At 39.9% G+C, this 25020-nt stretch overlaps 1 protein-coding gene across 2 annotated transcripts in view; it reads left to right on the top strand.

The window, feature by feature from the left end:
• The window catches only part of LOC117272000 (3',5'-cyclic-AMP phosphodiesterase 4B-like), a 101224-nt gene that overhangs the window by 25575 nt on the left and 50629 nt on the right, over window positions 1–25020 (top strand). For both annotated transcript variants that reach the window (XM_078173161.1, XM_078173162.1), the window contains 2 exons: window positions 6331–6470; window positions 14821–15068. In XM_078173161.1, coding sequence (XP_078029287.1) covers window positions 6429–6470; window positions 14821–15068 — 290 coding nt within the window. In that variant the 5' untranslated portion in view covers window positions 6331–6428. The remainder of the gene's footprint in view (window positions 1–6330; window positions 6471–14820; window positions 15069–25020) is intronic.

The following is a 25020-nucleotide window of genomic DNA, read 5'->3' as shown; positions in this document are numbered from 1 at the left end:
CCAAAGGCCAAGATGACTTCCTCAAATGTCTGTCATACAGAAGTAAAGACACTCGAAAATTTTCACATTTAAGAAGCTGGAATCAGAATTTCAGAGTCGGCGATTGATTTAATAGTTGAGAACTAATTGATTAATCCGTGCCGTTTATGTCTCAGATTAGTTTTTATCCAACCTTAAAACCATCCAGGCTTTGGAACAGTGTTGCCTTGAATTGATCTTTTTCGTGCACTAGTCCGAGTCCTTGGAGTCTTGACACAGTCTTTGAAAACTAACTTTTGAAGCACAGAAACAAACAATTAAATGGGATTTGCCGCCTGAATTTCCTAATAAGTGGTCTCTCAGAGGTTGACGACTCCCCTAACTGCTCATTACAGAATATAACATAGCTGCACAGTTATGAGGGCTGTTTGCTTCTTACTATCTCCTATGGGACACGCTGACTTCTCTGTGCCTGTACTCTGATGATTTGAGCTAATAGCCTCTAAGCTTTAAAACCAGTGTAGGATCACACCGATCATTGCTGGACTTAGATGACATGATCTGATATAACCTTTTACCATCTGTCTTCTCTGCTTGTTTGGTGAAGTAGCTCTGAGCTCAGGGGTCCATTCATCCAATGATAATTTGTAACAACTTGACCTTTAACAGAACGACACAGAACAAAAGGGTTAGCGTAGTGATATTAATGAGTTGGAACGATGGAAGAATTTTCAGATGGCATGAAAAGTATTTTCCTGTGAAATCACTGAAATGGTGCTGTTTGAGGAAATTATAGTTTAAGCACCTACTTGACAGAAGTGGAGCGTTGGTTTTGCGAGGCCAAGTGCTTTTCCTTTTTATCAAGTTTATTCTGAACATTTTTAGCCACACTAACAGAGTGGCTATAGGGGTGGCTATGTTGGTCAGTCCATCACTTTGGTCAAGACTGAAATATGGACAACAGGATGGATTGTGGTGAAGTCAGGGGGGGAATCACCAGAGTATCCATGATATGATATTATCACGATACTTACGTCATGATACAAGATTTTAAATATGTTGTGATATGCTGAGTACTGCGATAAAATATATTGCGATTTTTTTTTTTTTATTCACTTATTTTTTTTACCTTTTTTTTTCCATTGTAAATTATGCCCCCGAAGGAAAACTTTGTTAATTATGGAAGCGTATTGCTGCCACACCGGACAGGAAAAAAATAATGGATCAGTATTACGTTATAACGTGAAAAGTTTATTGTTCTAACAAAGTTTTTCACATTATAACAACATATTTTCAAGTTAAAACATAACTTATCTTGTAAGAACATGAAAAGTTTCACATTTTCATGTTCTTACAATATAAGTTATCACCTTTATAAGTTTTACGTTAAAAAGTAATAATTTATATTGTTAGGACATTAAAAGTTCTACATTATAGTGCAATATTTGGTCTCGGGAGGAGGTGCACCCATATACTCCAGTTGTGTTTTGACACTTGGCTATTTGCAATGAACAGGCATCAATATGGCCCAAAACAAGGATAACATGAAACTATATTGTTATAACGTGAAACTTGTCACGTTCTTACAATATAAACTATCACGTTTTAACATGAAAGTATATTGTTATAACGTGAAAAACTTCTTGTGAGAACAATTAACATTTCACGTTATAATACTGATTCCGTAGTTAACATCTGTTTTATCTAAAGATATCTTTTAAAGTTTTCAATCTGTTCATCTCACTCAAGTCTTTTTTTTTTTTTTTTTTTGTATCTAGCGCACTGAAAAAGCAATTGATTATATTATTCTAGTAGGCTACCTAAAGTTTAATTTGTATTTGTCATATTAAAAGTTTCTATGATTAAAAAAACAAAAAAAAAAAACAAGATGATCCCTTATTGCCACGCAAAAATATTCCAATACTATGCTGTATCAATTTTTTTCCCCACCCTTGGGTAAAGTTTGCTAAAGATATTCAAAGTTCATAGATAATCATCAGGTCAACATTTCAATTTGTCCAAAAAAAATTTCAGGGCTGCACAGTTAATAGAAATATTATTTAAATCGCACATGGTCAAATGCACAAGAGCTGACATGCAAAAAGATAAGAAAAACTAAAATTAGGAGGGAGAAAAGTGGATATATCTATTGGTATCAGTTATCGGCCAAATAAGTTGTTACATATCAGATATTGGCAAAAAATCAGTTATCTTGCATCCCTAACTTGGACTGGTGCTCATAATTGGTCAGTCTACTAGTTTTGTATTTTAAAAAAAAATGGTACCAGCACATCTTAAAGGAGCAGAAAATGTTGGTGTCAGACTACGTTAGTTCAAGTTTAAAAAAAAAAAAAAAAAAAAAAAAAAAATATATATATATATATATATATATATATATATATATATATATATATGAGTAGCATTGAAATGCGTATCCTCCACAAGATAAGTGTTTTAAATACTTAACTTAATCTGCGTTAAAATTTTCTACCTACAGGCCTTTTTCTGCTTATGCTCACAACAACCACCACAGAGTAACTCATCTTGAGACCTCTGTATCATAAAGTATGAAGAATTTAAATGGTGTTCTTGTGAAACCTATGATGCACACATCCATGCACACTCATACATTATTGAGAACTTTTCTGTCATGCTGAGATTTGAAACAGCGGCTGACTCCTACAAACGCTCAGAACTCTAATCTCTGTGATCTGCTGTCATTGCCTTCACATGTCACGATTTTTACAATAACTGAGGGCGGCAGGAAGCAGCACATATAGATGTTGTTTGCCACAAACACGATTGGATTGTTTGATTGTTTCTTTCTTTTCACCTGAAAATCAACATCAGCCTCCCTTACCAGCAGTCCGACACTGACTTTAACACAAGGGCACAGCGTCTGTTAAATAAGGGGTGATGTCAGGGGAACGCGGAGGGGTGATCAATTGTGACATGGAATATATCAATCCATTTCTGTCACAGAGATTAGTCACGCATATCTGCCTTTTGGTGGTTTTCCACCAGCTGTGGTCTTTCTATTATTGATGAGTGTACAGTCGGTGCATTCAAAACAGGCTGACAGACTGGACAAACAGACCCTCGGGCACACACACTGTGCACTTTGTCACATAGCTGTCTGTTTTCACAGAGTCAATCTCACGGACTGTGTTTTATTCAGTAATAATGCCGGGGTTAAAGGAGCACTGTTTTTGTTTTTACATGTTATTGGCACTAATACAAATCACACATACTTAACTTCACTGTTTTTTTTGTTTTGTTTTTTTTTGTACCAACCGAACTGTCTTTGGCACAGAGTACCAAAAGCTGGCATCAAATATCTGGTTTGATTTTTTTTTTTTTTTTTTTTTTGTACCTACACAGTTCTTTAGTCAACATTTTTGACAACATTAAAGAGGCCTGACTTTTATTGTTTAAATGGAAAGAACATTCTGATTCTAAAATTCACGCTCCGCTCATAGAAAACTCAGCTGCATATCATCAAGCAATCAGGCGCTTTCTCACAGCCAGCCTCCCCTTTTTGAAGAGCTGTCATGGCGCCATGTGCGCACCCTGCAGCAAGACATTTTCTCATTATTGCAACTTCAGACAGGCAAAATGAAAATCATCTGTTCATTAACCAACATTGTTGTTTTTAAGTATTTTGGATTTAGGAGAGAACAGTTCATATGCAGAGAGTGTGTGAGACTTGTGTTGCACTGCAAAGCAACACGGCTAACCTTGTTAAACCAGCAGAAAAACAATGGATGCGTCAGCTCAGACGTCCATAACAGCGACACTGTACAGCGCATTACGGCACTGTGACCGCTATAAAAAGTGAAGAAAACAAAATACAGCAGTAGATGCGTATCCATCCAACATTCAAAGACAGACTGAAGTGCAATCTCATTCAATTTTGCCACAGATACGTGTTCAATAAAAAACGTTTTTATGTGCTTGTGTTTGACATATTTATTTTTAGCTAGCCTATATTTTGGGTATGTTTTTTTTAATGTTTTGCTGCTAGGAGATGAACTGATTTCAGGTGAAAAGGAACCTTATTTTAAGTCTTAGTTTGATGCAGAAATTTGAACATTGAAGTGAAAGCTGTGTTTTGTTTTGTTTTTTAATCAAATGTGAAAGTGCAATAAAAAATATTTTGTCCATATAATCATGGTCTCAATATTGGTCAGAATAATTGTGATTATCATTTTGGCCATAATCGTGCAGCCCTAATAACATTATATTCCCCTCGGGGATTAATAAAGTATGTATAATATTAATGAGTGAGTGAGTGACATGAGACAGAAATACATTTTTAAAAAAGAAATAAAGGCAGAGCTGACAACAGAAACAGAACGTCTAAGTTGTCTCCTATCCCTATGTCTAACCAATAAAATCAACAGTGTGCATTTCCATATCATTTCAACTAGGACTGTCAAGATAAGAGAATTTCACTACATGATTATTATAGCCAAACAGTTCATGATAACAATATTATCGGGAAATCTATATAAAATCATCATTTTTTAAAAAAAAAAAAAAAATGCTATCAGTTATATCCGTTTCTAACTTTGGTCATTGTGCGATTTGTCCCTTCCTGAGAGTCTGTAACCATAGCCGCACAAAAACATACAAAAAAGCAAACACTCAAACACTTTCCATAATTTAAAATCCTATCATGACCAATCAGGGATCTGCACCATAGTAGACTACGTAATCAGCCAATCAGGGACTGCATTGAAGTTGATGGCAGAAAACGCAGGACCCAGCTTGCAGGACCGTAATGTCGGCTCCCAAAGCAACAAGCACTAACTCTTAACTTGAGAAGAGTGAACACAATAAGTGGAGTCGCTGCAGAAATGGAGTCAATAACAACAGTTAAACAAGAACATGAGTATGCACTGCTGGATTTGGCAAAGCTTGATTTATCAGCTGGCTCCGTTGGCGATGAAGATGTTCCCTGGTGTTTTGTTGCGCTGACTGACTGAAGGAGTTTGTTTGTCAAGGCAAGTACTCCCGCACGCTGAAAGTGTTTGGGGCAGCACAGAGTCCAGACTGGTACAGAGAGCAAAACAGAATGTCGAGCTCACATCATCAGGATGGTCTTACCACTCTACCTAGGGCATATGTTTCATGTAAAAGCAAATAAGTCCTCGTAAATAAAAGAAATGTAAAAAGTGTCTCTTTTAGAAATAAAGTGCAAACAGAGCTTTGAGCAGCCACTTTTCACTCTATTTTATTTTTTAAAAAAAATATGCTTACCAATAGAGAGAAACAGGCCTGTGACTGCTGTGCCAATAGTTTGAATCTCAGCTTGAGGAGTTAGTGCCATTATCGTGCACAAGTTCCAATTGGTGAGCCTGGAGCAGGTGCTTGGTGTTAATGATGTTCAAAGCAAGAAATATGACTCACAGCTGTCAGTTGATCAAAACATCGTTAAGGTGTGCAAGACGTTTCACTTTGTTTAGAGCAGTGGTTTCCAACTAGTCCAGCCACAGGGTCCAGATTCCTCCTTAGTCATTAGTTCAAGTTCCACAGAGTTGAATAAATTCAGCGCCATACTCCTGTTCGTCCATGCGGTCGAGCTAGTTTGCTGTCTCTGTAGTAGCTTTCTTGTTATTCACTCACTCTACAGCAGGAAACGGCACTTCAGAATAAAAGCTCTGTGCCGAAAATTCACTGTACTTCAAAATAAAGTGTGTTTTTTACAAACTTGACATTCTCGAGTCACTTGCGGTCCATTCAGGATGGACCCACGGCCCACTTTTGGACCGTGACCCACCAGTTGAGAACCACTGGATTAGAGCAGAGAAAACACATTTAGCCAGACAGTAGCCGGTCTTCATGCTGTCATCTCTTTAACATCTCTCTCTAGCTGTTTTTCTCTCTAGCGAACTGTCTACACACAGTTAATCAGTCTGACTGGCTCAATTCAGTGAAGTTATTGCTAACTGCATTAGCTGTGCCTGCGGTCTGTGGTCGCTACAGTCAGGAAAAATGCTCCGTGAAGATTTTTATTTACTCTCATTAATTTATCAGAAATTGCTCACAGGTCTGGAGCATGGTTTGCCATTTGGTGACGCACAATGTTCTTGTACAAACTTGTAACTGCTGACTTTGGTGGTCCACCACAGTTCACTGAATGTCTGCTTTTTTTGTCAAAGTTGTGTGAAGCAGTGTGTAATGCAGCGCAGCGTAAACCAGACGCAGCACTGCATCACCACACCAGAACAATAACGCTAGTCTGACAACAACAGCAGACGTGGTGTCCACTGTGAGGGAGGCTGAATAACTTTTAGAACTGGTTACTTTATCACTGCCCTCCCCTTCCTCTCTGCCTCCCATGTGCAGGCGTACTGCTGAGGCTGCCCAGAGCAGGAGCAGCAGGAAAGAGCTGCGTTTTTCCGAGAAAGGATCAAGAGACGGAGTCTGGCTGAACATCCCTCAGGATGAAGAAAAGCAGGAGTGCACAGGGGGTTACACCAGGCGATGTAAGTATCGATTTTTCCAGCCATCCATCTGGGCTACATGAATCCATCCATGCATTCATTACACAGCCACTCGTGATCTCTCTGTATCTGAAATTCAGCATCTTGCCTCTAAAGTTTACAGCCTAATTCTGCAGTTTGCACAGTTGCTGTAAATCGTGTAACGCTTGCCTTCCCTCTGTTTCCTCCATGAACAAGGATACAGTGAGCTCTAGTGGGGATACACAAAGGCAGCAAGGTGCAGTACGTCTGTGCGGTGGTCAGTGACTCATAAACAGATGACTGTACTGTACACAACAGACCGCTATCCAGCAGGACACGCTGCAGAGAGCGAGATTGGTGTATGCGTTGAAACGGAGACGTAAGGGGGAGTGAAGGACAGTGTGTCGTGTGTGTGTGTGTGTGTGTGTGTGTGTGTGTGTACGCGAGAGAGAGACAAAGAGTTGAGGAGTGATGCAGAGTTTAGTCGGAGGCAGAGCGGGAAGAGGAGGAAAGGTGTAAAAAGACACTTCACACCAGGAGACATTTAGGGCATTAGGCTGAGTGGAAGCATGGATAAGAGGAGGAAGGACAGAGATCTGACAGAGAGGCCCATCTGTTTCTCCTCCACGCCACTGGTGTTTATGACTGGGCAGGCAGGCCTGATCATTTACGTGACATTGTCCAGCAGGAGCTCAGAGGCCAAGCTATATCCTGGAGGATGAAAGTTTTCCTGCTGTGACGCCTCTTTCACCCCACAACCCCCCTAAAATTTACTGAACATTTATTATAATGCAAAAACACAGTCAAACCCTAATGGTGTTTATTTCTTGCTTAGAGAAAATACACAATTTAATCCCGTGTAATGACCATTAATGTCAGGAATGATTAGTGGTGATTTTGACTTTAATACCAGCAGTGATTTAGGTAATGGCAGACACATTTTTCAAAAGGTTGGCGTCTCATTTTGGAGTGAAAACCTTCAGTTAATACCACCTACCATGCTTATTACACTCTGCTGGCAGGAATGTTTGTGCAGACTTCCTGTAATAGATGGGGCTGGGTATCGATAGTCAATACTATTATAGTATTGATGGAAATAACCCAGTACCAAGTAGTATCAAACCTCCTCCAGTCAAACAATACCTGTATTCGAACCTTTTTGTGCCAGCGGTCTGATCCAAGACTATACCGACTCCCAGCCGGATCTGTAAACTTTCGGTTGCTGCACAAGCTAATGCAGCAGCAGCTTACATCCAACGCATAGCCATTAAACTGTCCCAACTCACACTAGACTCACAAGTCAGTTTTTAGACGCTTTGCTTAACTAAAGACTGATGACTTTCTCCCTGATTTTGTGTTTAGATGGGCGGATACAATTTCAGAGTTTAAAAAACTCCCTACGTTGCAGAACCAATAGTAAATCTGCAGGGCGGTCCTTCGGTGGCTCGCTGAACTCTTGTGCTTGTAAACATAGTCCGACTAGAAACACGTGTAGCGGTACAAAATGGCTCAGCCGTGCTCGCAGAAAACGCCGTCAAAGTTAGTGGATGTTTGTCGCGTTTGCGGCGACACATTCTCGCCAACTAAAAGAAACAAACATAATCTTTTACAAGGCCATGACTCATCCGTCCGGCCAGACTATAGAGGGAATCGCCTTGTAAACAACAAGGTGATTCCCTCTATAGTCCGGGTAGAAAACCAGCAGAGCTTTTAGCTAAATATATAGCCTATATATCACATTTTTCGCATCACTGTATCACCGTTTGGACTAATCTGATGTTTGTAAAGTCTATAAACAAAATGATTGAACAAACATTACTATTTCTGTGTGCACATTTAGCTGGGCTAACCGTTAGCTGTTAGCCCTGTTAGCCGTTAGCAGTGTCTATAATAGGTAATAACTCATTAAACGGTCCGTGAAAAAAAATATCTTTTCCAGCGGATATCTTAGTTACAACATGATTGAGCTAGCAAAGCAGTTTTGTGTTGCTATGTGTGGTATTTATTCAGTTTTGGGAAATCATGATGTCTAGAAAGCATCAGTGGCTGCAGCTGACAGGGACAGCTAACAGCAGCAAAGCTAACATCAGGACGTCATCTGTTAAAAGCCTCCCGTTGTCGGATACATCATGAAACTACTCCAGTTAGCTCAATAATGTTGTAACTAAGACATCCGCTGGAAAAAATATTTTCTTCACGGATGAGCACACGTTTGATAAAACGGAGTTAAATCTCTCGGCATCCATTTTCAAGCTCTCCGTGTGTTTGTTTCCTTGCGGACGAGAAAAGGAGGAGCGCACATTTCCGAGAAGGCGTGTCCTTTTCAAAAATGCAAGAGGCGTTGCTTTGTTGCCGGCCGTTTTCGCCGGTGTGTTAAACACACTTTAGAAAGGAGTGTCCCCAGACTATCAGAAGGCGGAGATCTCTGATTGTCTGGTGGCGAGACTAAACTCACACTGACACCAAAATATTTCAACTCTGCTGCTAAACCTCTTAATAATGTTTCAGAATAGATTTTAAGATTTTACTGATTACTTTTAAGGCTCTTCATAGTCTCTGCCCCAGCTATATCTCTGACGTCTTAACACCATACACACCGGGACGTAATTTTGAGGTCCTCGGGCAGCGGAGGTCTTTTGTCTGTTCCAGAGGCCCAGTTGAAAACTAAAGGGGACAGAGCGTTTGCTGTCAGGGCCCCGGGACTCTGGAATAATCTGCCCGAGGAAATCAGGTTGGCCGAGTCAGTAAGCTCTTTTATTGGGGATCCTTCCTTGATTTTACCCAAGTTTTAAGTTCATTTAAAGTGTCTTTTATTTCCTCAGTTTCTATATACCAAAATGTTTTTATCAGGGTTTTTTTTCAAAGTTGTCGTTTTCATGTCTGTTTTAATTATTGACATGTAGAGCACTTTGTAACTCTGTTTTGAAAAGTGATTTATAAATTAAGATTATTATTATTATTTATTAAAATAACCACAAAGTTAGCCGTGTGACGCTAACAATTGCCTGCCACAGTGTGTGTGTGTGTGGCTGGGTTAACTCCTCCATCTGTCCCCAGTGGGGAGCTCAAACTCCTGCAGCAGCTACAACCCATACAATCTGTGGTGTGTTTGAAGGAGTTGGCACTTCATCGTGCCAAGATGCTGACAAAACATTGCTGACAAAAAGTATGGGGTGCCCAGTAGCTCACCTGGTAAAGAGCGCTTCCCATACCCACATTCAAGGCTGAGTCCCTACCGCAGCAGCACAGTAGTGTTTCTCCATGAGCTCCCACTCGGCTCATAGACTTTAAATTGTGATGACGTCACAGATTTTTCAATCGTTTCACAGACATAAAACCACCATGGCTTAAAAATTTACAATAGAAAAAGTCAACAATCACATGGCTGAGAGGATTTTAACTTTAATAATCATCAGCAGGTTTTAGCTGGAGGAGCACTTTAAGCCAAAACCAATACAGTTGCTCGTTATTCCGTTGGACAGTGCCTTTGACATCAGAGCTGCCACACGGTCAGAAACACAGCCACGAATGGCTAACAACAGTAACTGTTTTCAACTTAGGACAACTGATGAATAATCAAGTGTCGGAATTATCATAAGGGTTGGTTTAACAAAGTCTCCACAATTCAAGACTGGATTACGAAACTTTTTAAAGAGATACAGTCGCAGTGGAGCGGCACAACAGTTAGCTGCTGGGCAGAAAAAGGAAAGTCTCTCATGTGCAGCGATTACTGCATGAGGCATTCCACTTGCCCAGACAGATTTTACTTAACCCCGGGCAAATGTTAATGTCGAACCCTGACCATTTTCAACAAGGAGAGTTAGTAGAACACAGCTGTAGTAGCAAAATAACCCTGTCATCATACCTTGGTAGATGTCATCAAGATGGTATTGAAACATTTATTAATCACGATTTTGCGAAATCTGGTATTTTGTCACATCCCTAGTTAGTTCCTGTAGTATTTCCCAAACCTAAAGATATATGTTAGGCACTGTAATGTCAACAGGGAAAAATACACCAGACTTTTTGTTGGGGGTAGAAAGATGAAGCCCTGGAACTATTTCCGTCGTTGCCCTTGGTGTTTGCACCGCTCCCTCCTGAGGCTCCTCCTCTCATTTGTACCATCTTCTTCAAAAAGGCTTTTTTGGAAATAACCCAGAGAGCGCTGGAGCTGTTTAGACTCTGCCGCCAAGAGGAGCCTTTCATCTTCATCGAGAAAACACCCACTCCACCTCTGTTTGACCCCGGAGATACACTACCTCCGTTTCAGACTCATTGTTTTACCTTTCATCTCGGTTCCTGTGCTTTTATGACCAAGTTCCGCCACATATGACAAATCGACAAATAGATTTCTAAATTTAATGTTTTTATATTCTAAAATTATCAGCATCCTTATCCCACTGCTGGCTTACACACAGCCGTACAGAATGAATCAGCAGTATTTCCCAAAGTGGACCACAGACATGGGATCAATGCAGAACTAGAATTACATGTCCTGATGTCAGAGATGAAATCGATATCCAATTGATGCTAATTTACAGTGGAACAGAAATGGCACTGAGACGTATTGACCAGAGACGATTTAGGCCTGTGATTATAACGTCTGTTTGACGAGAGTTGTTGTGTAAGTGTAAGATCAGAGTCGCCGGAACAGAGTCATGTTTTGCCAGATTTTATTTTCACCCTTTTTCCTTTCGACAGGAAGAATCTATCTTAAACAGACAGGAACAATAAATCAGACAAATTGCATTTCCTAGAAGGAGCAGAGGAGTCAGCAGAGCTGTGTTTACCACCAATCAGGAGCCAGACTCACTTCTCGGTCTGCTCTGTCTTCCCCTCTCTCATTCAGAAACTCTCTATCCCTGCTCCCTATTTAGCAGTTTATTCTCTCATTCATGTTTCTTCTCTGCTTCCCAGTCGTCGTGTCCCTGCCATTACTGTTTGTCACTTTCACTGGAAAGAGGTGGTGGGATGACTCCCTCTTTCTTTCTGTCATTTTCTCTCCCTGTACTTCTCAGATGACGGTCAGCCCTCATCATGTGGCACCACTCTGTCTCACTTCACTCACTCATTAATTAGAATTTTAGCGTTTTTCCTTTTGACCTTCATCCCTCGCAGGGCTCAGATCTCAGAGCATCTCTCTGTCCTCTCTGAAGAGCCAGTTTAGACTTGAAATGTTATTTTCCTGACGCAGTGAAGAGGACGTTTTAATGGGAGCAGATGACGGTGCTGCCAGCCCCGTGGGAGTTGTTACTTACAGTTAGTTTCTTTTTTATGCATCACCTCAGCAAGACAGATGTGCATCTTTTTTCACTGTCATCCTTTTGACTTTTTACTAAGCCTAAAGAGACGGTTCAAACGGTGGTAGATATCAGTAGATTGTTTTGGTGTGAGTTGCAGAGTGTTGGAGATATCAGCTGTAGAGATGTCTGCCTTCTCTCCAATATAATGGAACTAGATGGCACTCAGCTTGTGGTGCTCAAAGTGCCAAAAAACACATTTGAAAAACTCAACAGCAATGTCTCTTCCAGAAATCATGACCAGAGGCCTGTACTACAAAGCCAGTTCAACTTACCCTGGATATCTTTTCGTTATCTGGCCGGTACTACCAGTACTACAAAGCTGGTTTTCAACTAGCTGAGTCAAGTCTGGGTTTTCCTATCCAGCCACGGGCACATTCATGTGAAAGAGGTGGGGGTGTTAATTACGAGCGACATCATCAGAACCATGACTGAAGTAGGCTGCTTCATATCATATGAGATAAAATGGTACCGAAAGTGTCTGGGACTGAGGCACTGGCATGAGATGTGAATGATACTCTGTAATCTTAAAACAGAAAATGTAGAAACATTGAAAATACTCTCCAAAAATTAACCGTCGGCCAAGACTTAAGTTAGGTGTAGGTATCACTAGGCTATATGTGACATGAATATAGACTACTTTTTGCTATTTAGTTGGATGATGACAAAACTGCTCTGAATATGTTGCATAAAACACTGTAAAGTAACACCAGACTGTTTCTGCTACTGAAGTAGCAGAAACATGATATTTCAGGGTATTTTTGTGATAACGATATTGTTGTCAATGTGACAAATTAGTAAAACAAAAAATATTTTACCATTAATTTAAGAAAATAGAATTGCAGCAAAATAAGTGATATCGTTTTACAGTTTGCCTTCAAATATTCAGTAAAAACTAAACAAAAATGATCTCTTATTTCTTTAGTTTGTGAACAACAGCAGTAACTCAGAGTGAGATTCAGATTCTGTATACAATATTAATAGCTCAACAAAATAAAATCTACCACAAATTACACATTTAAACAGCTCCCAAATACAAAAAATGTCCCCTGGGATATATATATATATATATATATATATATATATATATATATATATATATATATATCTATAAATCAACCTGTGATTTACTTCTTTTAGTAAAATACTAAATGATTGAGTTGTTTTTCTTTTCCACCTGGACCTTTATGCTCTGCCATTTCTCCTCTAATCATCAGGCTCCATATATATGGAGTTTTTTGTCGAGCCGCGAGCGTCACGTAGGTTTACATTAGCAAAGGTTTATGACAAAATCACTTGATGACACCGACTCCTGTGTGCGCACGGCGAGAGAGGAGAGGGAGAGACACTGTGCTGCTGCCAGAGGAGCCGCTGAATGAGTTCCCTCTGAGCGGTAAGTCACTAAAAAAGTCTGAAAAGTCCGGGGCTGTTCATAAAACATTCAGGACGCCACAGTTTATTCCACACTACTGAAGCTGCTCCTCTTTTTGGAACCACCGCAGAGTAATTTTGCTTTCAGCCAAGCTTGTTGTTGCCGTGGGTAACAGTATGATGTCAATATGTCAACAAGTTGAAATATCGTGAGTACCACGATATGAATTTTTCATATCATATTAAAAATTATACCAGTATTATCATGAACGAGATTATATGGCACACCCCTTAACCATATTCCTACGTAAAACCTGCTGCTGTATGGGACTACATGCAGACTTATAGCTTAATATATACCTGCAGTGCTTGCATAAGAAAAAGATGATTTGTCCAAAAATCAGTCTTAATTGTGGTTAACAATAAGCTATAAAACGTCTAAAAAAAATCTTAAATTTAAGTCTTCTATCACCAAAGACACCCTAATCTTGAAAGAGGCATTTAATTTTAATAATAACCTTGGTTTGTCCACTAGAGAGCACTAATGAGCAGTTTAACAACTGTTAAATATCACACTTGCTCCAAATTCTTTAAAATATGTTTGTGTTTGCCTTTAAAGAAATACAATTGGACAATATATTAGGCTCTATTAAACTCAGTACTCTGTAGTACCTGATGGCAGCAAGTAGCTGCATTTCGGCAAACACTGTCAGTTGAGAGTGAATTTCTCGTCGATGGTGTGCAGGCTTGTTCTCGTCAAACTGTTGTGAGCTGTCAGCCCTGGTGACAGAGAGGCCAGGCTGTGGCTTCACTCTTTCTCCTTCTCACACTCTCACTCTCTGTCAACCAAACAGACAAATATTTTCTTGTTTGTCGAAGCCATATTCCAGGAATTCCTCGATCCTCTATTTCCCCCCTCGGCATCATTCGCACCTCCATGTCTCCCTCGTTCATCTGAAGCCAGTTTCATTTACACTTGCGCTCTGTGAACATAAATTGGAGGGTGATGTATGCAGAATGAGCTCGGGCAGCCTGCCTCTGTTTCCTCAGTGCCGTGGCTTGTTTACAGCTCGTCATTACAATGAAGCACCAAGGGCTCCTTCCTGGAACCTTCACACTCAACCAGACACATTAAACATACACTGTATATCCAGCGCTGCTTAATAAACATATCGACTGGCAGCTCAGGTGTCAGGGGACTGACATGGGCTTTGATCAAATAGTTAATTTTTCCTCTACGCTGCGAGGAGCATAAAGACATGTATACAGTACAGCACTGTGTTAAATCAGAGATATGTGCAGGACAGGCAGATTGTTTAGTTAGAGTTTAAACATTTGCACATCTTTGAATGGCTGTAAAACAGTCATGTTTATGTGCGATAAATTGGTCTCATGAATCTCTCCTTTTTTATCCACAGCTCTTTACATCATGCATTACTTATTTCTTGGTTTTCTTTTTATTAATTTCCCTTTTTATTGCTCTGACATTTGGCTCCTGCTTTGTTAAATATGTTAAATATGATTTCCTTTATGGGAATCTGTGTTTCCGTTCAATCTTGTGGCTTTAACAAAAACATTTCACCCATATTTTCTTCATGTTTATTCACCACAGATCCTCTCCGGAGGGATTATTATGAGCCAATTTCATGGAAAGCTAGCCCCATGAAATTGTCATTTTTGTCTTCTTTTTTCACCCTCAGGAGAATAAGGAGCCTCCCACAGCACAGTTCCCCGCAGGCAGCACGCTCGGCGTCGAGGTGTGCAAAGTCCACAGGCGGTTCTCTGGCAACCTGCAGCTGCCGCCGTTGTCATGGCGACAAGCGGAAAAGGAGAGGGACAGGGGCAGGTCGCTAACTCCTGAAGAAGATCCAGTGACCCGGACCAGACCCACGAGTCTGCCCATTGTCTCTCTGCCCCGCATCGACATCACACAGGCTGACCCTGACAGGTAAGAAAAACAAAGGACCATCATCAAGTGATCTATGAATCTGTTGATTAGCTTGTTTATTAGTCCTTCTGGAAACTCTCTTTGTATCCATGGCAACTGTCAGACAACTACAACCACAACAAAAAGACACAACATTTAAAACCAGACACCAACAATGAAGAATTAAGTATAACACACTGGAGGTGACACACCTCATATCATCCACGTGTTCACCAGAGCTATACTGGAAGGTATGAAGGATCTCTGGGCAGGTGGGTCCCTGTACCTCTGTCCTGATGGTAACAACACGTGTGACACATCACTGAGGATTTCCCGCCCTTTCCTCGCCACTCAGGACTCAGAAAGTGGTGTTACACTTAGGGATAGACCGATATGGATTTTTTTAGGGCCGATGCCGATACCGATTTTTTTCCATCACCCTTAGCCGATGACCGATTATGGACTGCCGATTTTCTTGAGCCGATATTTGGGGCCGATACTGCTTTTGCTCCCTCTATTTACATCAAAAAAATGACACAATGATAACAAATATTACAGGTCTCAAGTTTAAAATAAGAAACATTTATTGAACAGTAAAAAATACTAAAACAAGATGGAAAGTTGAGGTAGAACAGGTAGAATATTATTATTATTATTATTATTATTATTATACATTCAAATAAAAAAAAGAGTTCAGTGCTCTTAAATCTTCCAGTAATGTCTTTATAAAATAAACAAATATTTAAGCTGAAGCATAAATAAAAAAACAACTACTGTACACAGTAGGATTCGCTGCATGTGCGCTGCCCTTGGATGCCTGTCTGTAAATCATGCCAGGGAAAAATAAATCTGCGAACCCACACGCGTATCGGTCGATGCCGATACAAGTAAAAAACTCAAATATCGGCCCGATATATCGGTCTATCCTTAGTTACACTCACCATTTTTCCACCAACATGGAACAGGTTCTGGTTCCCACACCAAATTTATTGTAGCATCTCGACCAAAAATAAATTGCTTCAGAACCCAAAAAGTTGGTTCCCAGCTGGAACCAAAAAAACAGCAGGCTCTCCTTATATTGAAATGTGGACTGTGACAACATTAGTGAGCGGAATAAAAGATCATTCGGTGGTTGGTCCATGCTTGTTTTTGAATAAAAACAAATACCGTAAAACTTCAATTAAAAGCCTAGTCCCAGTGAAATGCCCAGTCCATTTGGTTCAGTTCACTTTCACACTGCACTTTTTAAAGCGGACCAAACCACCTGGACAACGTCACGCAGTTACAACAGCTGCTCGTTTGGGGGCGGTATTGCCCGAAACGACTGACCAGGAAGAAAAAAAGCATGAGGAAGAAGAAAATCCAGCTCATTGATTGGCCAGGACCGAAAACGAAAATCCATCGTTTTCAGTCGGCTTGGTCACCGCAAAAACAACAGAGCAACACCAAATTTATGCAGTCTTGGGGTTTCTGTGTTTACTTCGGTGTTCAAACCTAATTGTTTTTTCACAAGAAGCTGCCCAGTATGAGCAGCAGGCGAGGCATCAAGCGGTTCGCGCTGTTGGCTTTGTTTTTTTCTACCCAAAATGCACTGCGCTCTACGTCACTCCCTCTCTTTGGTTCGCTGGATAGTCCGTTTGCATTCCCCACTGTAAGCGAACCGCACCAGGGTTCACTTGCAAGTGAACTGAGACCCCCAGTTTTCAAGCAGACCAGGGTCAGATGTATAAAAGCAGGTTGTTGGCTACCTCGAATTAAGTGTCCATTCCTTGATTACCCTGTAAGTTATTCATATTCCTTTCGTCTGTAAGGGTCCTCAGATCAAAAGAACCAAAAGGGATTTTCATAGAAATAATCCAAGTTGTGAGCATTGTTTTAACAGGATAAAGTGGTGTTGTGTCAGTATGCTGGGTGCCATAACTCACTCTCTCTGATGCGCTGTCTGTCGGAGCTAGATCAGATGAACAATTCATAATTGATATATTATCTGAAGCCTAATTTTTATACAAGTGATATTCATATTGGTTTAAATAAACAATTTGATTGTATTTCCCCACAGTTTTGTGTGAAAGGCTGTCCCAAATATAGGTCTGTTGATTTCAGTGGTTTAAGCAAATAATAGCCCGGGGTGTTAATTAAATTTTTATGGTTTCATCTGTAATAAGGTTCGCAGGTAATCAATGCAATCCGCCTTCTACAACTGTTTACTTCTGTTGTGCATTGGACAATGAGTCAGTCACGATTAAAAGCTACTCGTTGGTGTGTCCTCCTGTTTGGTCTCAAATCAAAAAATAATTTCCTCAGTATTCTTTGTATCCAGCTGAAGAAAACTACTCAAATATAATTCATATTATATATATGTTGCCTGAGGAGAATTATAAATCTTGAGGGTCCTTTCTTATTTTTATGTTGCTCTCAGCTTTTTGTTTTTCTCTGGGGACTATGTAAAATTGTTATTTTGTATTTTTGCCGGAGCAGAATCTTCAGGACAAGTTGTGTATTTCTATCAGTGGGACGCTCGTGTGTTTTTCTTCCTCCCGTCTGCTTTCGACATTAGATTTGCAAATTAGCAGCGAAGCTGGCAGTGACATTTAGATTTTTATTTTGGTCCACCACAGTGTTTTCAGCACCTTCTAGTTGTTTCGTACAGTCTTCACTGTAACCCCTGCGCCCTGTAGAAGAACACAAATGTTGCTTGTTTCTAAGGCGTCAGATGGCAGAGAAATAATTTGGCAGTCATCTAATCGCAGACTCTGTTATTGTTGTGGCTACTTCTGAGGCTGAATACAGTGAGCTGCTGTTTCTTGGTAGCATTAATGTAGGCAATATGTATAAAAGGGAGTTTTTGTCATAGACACCATTTTACTAAATTAAATAGTAATTTGCAGCGTGCACTGTGTTTCTTTGAACCTCTGTGACTCACCTCTCCAAACTACAGATGATTATGGTCTCTCTGTGGGATGTATTGTCCGTCTCTTTCATCTCTACAGCTCTCGTACTCTGCTCCACTGCTTTTTAAAAGTTCGAGTTGCATTTATCTGGATTAAAGGTCAGGAGCTGGAAAACTTTTGCTCTGCTTATTGCACATCACTGTGGATGCTCCGCAAGTTTTAGTGTTGTTTTCCAGCTGTTATGGATTAGCCAATCAGCTTCTTGATGATGTTTTGGATTTGCATTATGCATACTACAGAGGGATGTCCGAGAGGTATCTACCAATCAGATTAATCATAAAGTCGGAGTTATTCTGCTGAGCATTGGAGTGAATATTTGTCAGCACAGTGTTGTGGTGTCAATCTCAGGGAAGGACATATCTTTTCTTCAATCTTTTTTTTTTTATCTTAAAACCACTGAGAAAGGGCTCTGATAGTTTTACAAACAGTGTGATTTCAATAGTTTTTTTAAAGGCTGTAGCTTTTTAAACACTAGGAAAGTGCCGCCACCCTTCTTGCCTCAGACTTGATCGTAAAGCCACGCTAATGGAAGCCAGCGGTGAGAACAGGGCGCTCAGGTCGGACCAGGCAGACTCGTGCAGTGCTGCCGCAGTTGCTGTTAATCCTGGCCAGAAACTCTCGCCACACAGCTCACCGAGACGCTTTCGCAAGCAGGTGGTGAACAAGCATCTCCGTCGATACAGGCGCTTCACTGTAGCACATACCTGGTAAGAATGGTTTAGGAGTCATATCGTGAAAACTCAACATTTAAAGGAAGAAATGAGACAGTGTAACTTTCATTATTGTTTTCAATGGTCAAACACAGATAATGAAGTGAACTTATTGGCAAGAAGTGAAATGAAATTAAAAATTAAATTATATTTTTTATGTTTTAAACTGTTTTCTGTTATCAGTTTTGAATTAATTACAATTTTTACTTTCTTAATTTGTTTACCTGAAGAATCCTGCAAGCACTTTTATTTATGTTTTATGTTACGTTTTTTCTATATTAATATAGGCAAATGTTAATTCCTTTGCTCAGATTGCACACAAAGTAGTGCCATGTTGTTTCAGGGACTGTGAGAATGCAGATCCCACTGGTCCTGTTGTATTAAAAGTAGGGCTGTCAAAATAACGCGTCAAAAAAAATGAATGTTGATAAATTGTGTTCCATGGTGTCCTTAAACCTGGTGCATCATTGAAGGCCACAGTGGCTCTTGTCACATGATGGAGGCAGAAAAGACGATGCTGCTCGGCCCTGTGAATGGAACATTTACATTTTAGAATATCTGTATCAAAACACTGTACTGTTCCTTTAAGTGACATCACTAAGAAGAAATGACACCATTTAAGAGTTTGAAGAAGACAAAGGCTGCGTTCTTAATCACATACTTTTTCCTTTACTTTTAGTAGGTACTGCAGCTGCCCCTACAAAGTATGTGCTGTAACATGCAGTGTGCAAACAATTGGGGCACACTACGCCCTAAAATTTGACCCTCTTGCTCATATTTTATTACCTTGGAGACAGAATAAAACACCATTCCCCAAACTCTCCAGAGACTGAGGTCAACCCAGAGAGCTCTGCTGCTGTTACTTTGCAGTGTATGTAGTTTTAACTTAAGTTATACCTGCATATATTGTAGATTCTCACATATTATACTCGCAAAATTAATGCAAAATATTCCTGTTATTAGTATTCAACTGGTCATCAATTACTTGAATGTGCTGTCATCCATCACTGCAACCTCTGACAGCTGTCAACGAGCTGTCAAGCTGTCATCTGTTTGCGGCTCAGTCGATGTGACGCATCTTTCGTTGCGCAGAGGATTGTGGGTCAGAGTAGCCAGGAAAGCATGCTGGCCTGCAAGCTGCAAAATCCAATCAGATGCAGCAGTAGCAGTTTTTGGCACACTGCATTTGACTGTATTGGGACATACAGAGTCTTCTCTCATGATAAATAGTATGGTAGTATGGGTATTAGGATGCAAAACCCTCTCTGTCCATCTCTATCTGTGAAATTTTTATAATGTATTTGGAGTTTTTACATTTAGCTGCATGCTAAGTGTGGTGTTAGCTTTGATCACAGAGGATTCTGGCCATATTACGTTGAATCCTTCCTCCCTGTCACAGCCTGATATCTGAATATAATGGGTAAAAAGAAGAATATTGTGCCTGAGCTTGCATTAGATGCTTTACTGCAGAAACCCGAGGTCCAGTCTGAACAGTTTCCATCAAATGACCCTGGTGTGTTTGTGTGAGAGGGAGAGACAGTGTGAAGCAATACCTCTCCCTTTCTTTCTCTGTTTGTCTCTATCAACTTTATTTATTTATTTATTTATCGTGTTTTAGAGAGCGACAGCAGGTGCATGGTTTATGGGATTTATTTATTAGCTGGCACAGACCCTTGTTTAGCAGTGGTTTATCTCAAGTTGCCAAAAATGTCTCTGCTCCAGGGTGTGTTGGAGTCCAGGGGAGTTACTAATCAAAGAGATTAATTGGCATGTAAAAACACTGAAAATAGACATTGCCAATAACACAAAGAGTCTGGCGATGATAACTGGCCGCAGTTTCCCAGCACATCTAGAGTCCAGTCAAGTTTATTTATAGAGTCAAAGTCATGTTTGTCTCAGACGGCTTTACAATCTGTACAACACGCTCCGTTCTTAGAGCCTCGATTTGCGTAATGAACTCAAAAAAGAAAGAAAGGGAGGAGAGATCTCAGGATAAACAGATACACAACAGATGCTGCACAGAGAACACAGACGTAGCAGCAGTAGAATAATAATAGTTTAAATGTATTTCTTTTTAAGACAAAATCTTGTCCAGAGTCTGATGCTGCTGTCGAGGCATGAGCCGTTACAGTGCTACTTGTCTCTGTGTTGAAATGTGTGAAAGATGATGACATGATTTCATCATAAAATGTCTGTATTGTTGAAACCGTGAAAAGTACGAGCTGATCAAAGCAGAGTGCCAAGTGTTTTTCCTCTGGTATGTGCTCGGCTCAAGAGAAATGTCTTCTGTGACTCGTGCATGAATAAAGGCTCATCATCAGTGCTCATGATGATTATTTAGTTTAGTAGAAGATATGCCTTTATTCTCTAGAGTCTGTTTTTAAAAGTATATATATTTATACAGCAGTCTCTCTGGTCTCTGTTAATAAAACCACTCTGTTTCTTTTTCCTTGTGTTTGCACTCAGATGATAATGGGAGGCTCTGGTTCTTCTCAGTGTCACCCATTCACAGATTCAGGGTTGCTTTCAGCCTATTGAGTTGCCTCTAGTGCTGAATGAACTCTACTGATGTGAAGGTACAATATATAAACACTGGCATACTGTTGAATTAACAATGGATTTTACTGATATTATATCGTCTTCTGCCAGAACTAGAACATGATGTTATTTTAGGTAATTTTCTCTGCTAGGTGTAAAGCCTCCTACACACTGTGAGATTTTAGCAATCTTATACGTTACATGCAAGCGACACTGTGCGACATGGAGCTAATAAACTCGGGTACGACATTGAGTTTGATGTATGCAGTCTGTACGATGACAGTGCTGACTGAATCGAAGGCTACGACGTACAAAAGCTTCCCATACCGAGTGTGCAAAGATGATGCAGGGGTTATTACATCTCCAACTGTGAAGTACAACATAGAGAGTCTATATACACTGTGTGTGTGCGTGTGTGTGTGTGTGTGTGTGTGTGTGTGTGTGTTAGCCGCTAGGTTGTTCACTCTGCTGCTATTTCCTTCCATGCTTCGTCGTTCTTTATGCGATAATGGTAAGAGCTGGAGGACACATCATACAGGCAAGGCTTCTGCTGCCACAACTCCACAAGGTTTTCCTCTTTGCAGGAATCCCACACATTTCTTTTAGCGTGTTTTGCCTCCATGGTGAGCTGCTATCTGTCTGTTGGTTTGGGTTTAGCGCCAGTGTGTTATTACATGCTGCATTTCTGTTGGTTGGTTAGTAGGCGTAGGTCATAGCAGAAGTCACACAGTGAGAATGTCGTTACCAAATTTCAGACACTGTCAGAATTTTATCCAAGGCTGTCTTTGATCATAAGACCATGACAACGGCCACCTTTGAACCTCTCTCACTGTGCAATGTAGGACCACCGTTTTAGAGCCATGACCAAAGATATCACCATGTTTCTTTCACGTCGCCCAAAATCACACAGTGCACACTGGGCTTAATCCTGGAGGGGATCATGCGTTTGGTTGTGTGTGTGAGTGTGTGTATTTGTGTGCCTGCAGCTAATCTTGCAAACTACTGGACCAATCAGCCTCATATTTATTGTGCACATTTATGACTGTATGGTCAAGGACCTCTTGTGGTTGAGTTGATTCATAATTGGTGAAAACCTGTTTTATATCTTCACTGACTGCTGACTCCTCATTCCTCTTAATCAGCTGGTAGGAAGTGCAAGTTGGCTCGGCTAAAAACAACAGTCTGTTAGGGATGCACGATATCGGATTTTTTGACGATATCCAATATGCTGATATGTACCAAATCATTTGGCTGATAACCGATAACCAATACAGATATATACACTTTTTCCCCACCTAATTGACCATCAAGTCTCTCCTGTAGCGGAATTAACATCAGACTATGCATGCATACTCTTACCAGCAGATGGAGACACGGAATCCAATGATTTTCGATGTATGTAATATTCATTCATTGTGAAAATAAAGAAAAAACACGTTGGCTGATTCCGATATTTTTTTTTAAAGCCGATATTGGCCGATGTTGTTACGCATTCTTACCTTCTGTCCGAAACCACATTTTTGCCTTGTCATGGCTCAAAAACTGACGTCCAAGAGAAAGGCTTCATTTAGAACTGGAGCATCTACAGATGATCCACTAAAGTTAGGCACGACACAAGATTTTTTAAATTTGTCTTTTATCTTTTTATTGTTGCTGCCATCTTGGAGCCAGGAGGCGCAGCTGCAACACTTTCCAGCTGTGACCCAGTTTTGTCTCAACCGTTGCAGTGTTGCACCACATTGGGAGCGTTTCATAAGCGAAGCATTTGACTTACAGATTTTATTAATTTGGTCATTTTTCCTTGATATTTATGCTCCTACTATAAGTAACTACGTAGGCAGTTTTCTTTTTAGTTGTTTGGCGCGAGGCAAGTTTATTTAAATGGCACATTTCAGAGACAAATGCAATTAATTGTGCTTGTTGTTGTTATTTCCTACTTTGTTGTGCTGTAGCCTACGGACAGTTTATATCGTTAAAAGTCCGGTTATGAACAACATGGATCAAAGATTTGTGGCTGTGTTTTTAGTCATCAAAAATACATTCATCCTCAACATCTCTTCTGAGTCATATTGTTATGCTTCTGCTGGAAACACGAGAATTGTCTAGAGTGGCCTCAGTCAGCTCAAGTGGCCACATCACAGCAATAATGCAGTCGCCTGGTGGAGAACTGCACTCTGAGTGCGCTTTTCTTGTATTATTAGGTCATTTTGTAAGAATAGCAGTCTGAAAAGTGAAGTCCTGTCCGTCCTAAACTAAAATATTTACCATTGAAATCTGAAATGCTTACAGTCAGACTCTTCTACTCAACAGGATGATTATCACATCTCTTCATATGTTTTTGCTGATCATGTTTGACTGTAATGTTGCTTGCCAGCATGTTGGGAACCTTGTCCCACACACCTCTACCCTACTAACGGTCCTTCCTCTGACCATCTCACCCCTGCTCTTCTACCTAGATAAAAAAAAAAATCACATTTTACAGCAGTGAGTTGCAGTCGCACAGTATTCTCCTGTGTTCACAGTGGGTGTTGTCATGACATTTGTATTTCTTACTTCAGTACAATACCTTAAAAATACCATTAGTCAGTACTATTTATTTAAAGATAGATGTGCTTCCTTTACAACATTCTTTTTATAATCAGTAGCAGAGAACAGCAGAATGACTGTAGTAAACAATAACAATAAGAGAGGGTGAGAAAACACAGCTGGTACTGGAGTATTGATACTGTGGAAAATGAGTATTGGGTCGCTTCATACAATCAGAATCAATATTAAGTCTTATCAGTCAGTTTGTCACATGAAATTATACAAGATACAACTCTGGTGAAATTAAATTTCTTTAGCTCCTTTAACTTGTGCATTTACAGAGGAACATAAACTATAAGTTAATTGGCTTGATCATTTTCAAAGCGCCTTGCAAAGTTGAAAAGGTCAATTTGTTGCCCGAAAATGTGCATTATTGTGATTGACAGTGATTACAAATAGCTGTGACATGACCTTAAAGCAAGAGGCTGTGCAAACTATGGCTGCACCGAAGGATCATTTTCATTGTTGACTAATCTGTCAGTGATTTTCCCCATCAAACCATTATTTGTTTGGTCTAAACGTGTCTGAAAATGGTGAAAAAAAGTCATTTAGTTTTTCCCAAAGCCAAAGATGATGAGCTCACGCATCTTGTTTTGTCCACAACCCAAAAATATTCAGTTTACTGTCTCAGAGGGGAAAATAAACCATAAAAAACTCACATTTAAGAAGCCGGAATCAGAGAATTTAAACTTAAGGTCAAATAGATTAATTGACCATCAAATTAGTTAAATATAAAACTAAGGAAGAGTCAGGATAAAGTTAAAACAAGAGCATGAAAAATGCAAATGTAAAAGCAAAAAGACAACAAATTAAAAAGGAAATAAAATAAATGAAAAGACAACATCACATAAAATCAGGTCTAGAAGGGTTTTAAGAAGTAATTTAAAAGAAGTCACTGATTTGTTCAGAAGCCGAGAGACCCTGATGGCAAAGGTTGGCGATTGATTTAATAGTTGACAACTAATCGATTAATCATTGCAGCTTTAGTGCAAACAGATGATTTTACTCCCTGGTAAATAATCCGTTTACTCATTAATACTTATTATTACACCATATGCACATGAATGACATTTTTCTTTTTTTCTTTTTGAAAATCAGGAATTTCCACTTCAGTGTCTCCGTTTATATTGTAAACTCTATTGCATGTGCTTTGATAGGACGTCATAGTGTAGGTATCCAAGCGAAGGG

Source organism: Epinephelus lanceolatus, chromosome 12 (genome assembly GCF_041903045.1).
Source record: "Epinephelus lanceolatus isolate andai-2023 chromosome 12, ASM4190304v1, whole genome shotgun sequence".
Lineage (NCBI taxonomy): Eukaryota > Metazoa > Chordata > Actinopteri > Perciformes > Serranidae > Epinephelus > Epinephelus lanceolatus.
This window is presented reverse-complemented; position numbering and strand designations above follow the sequence as displayed.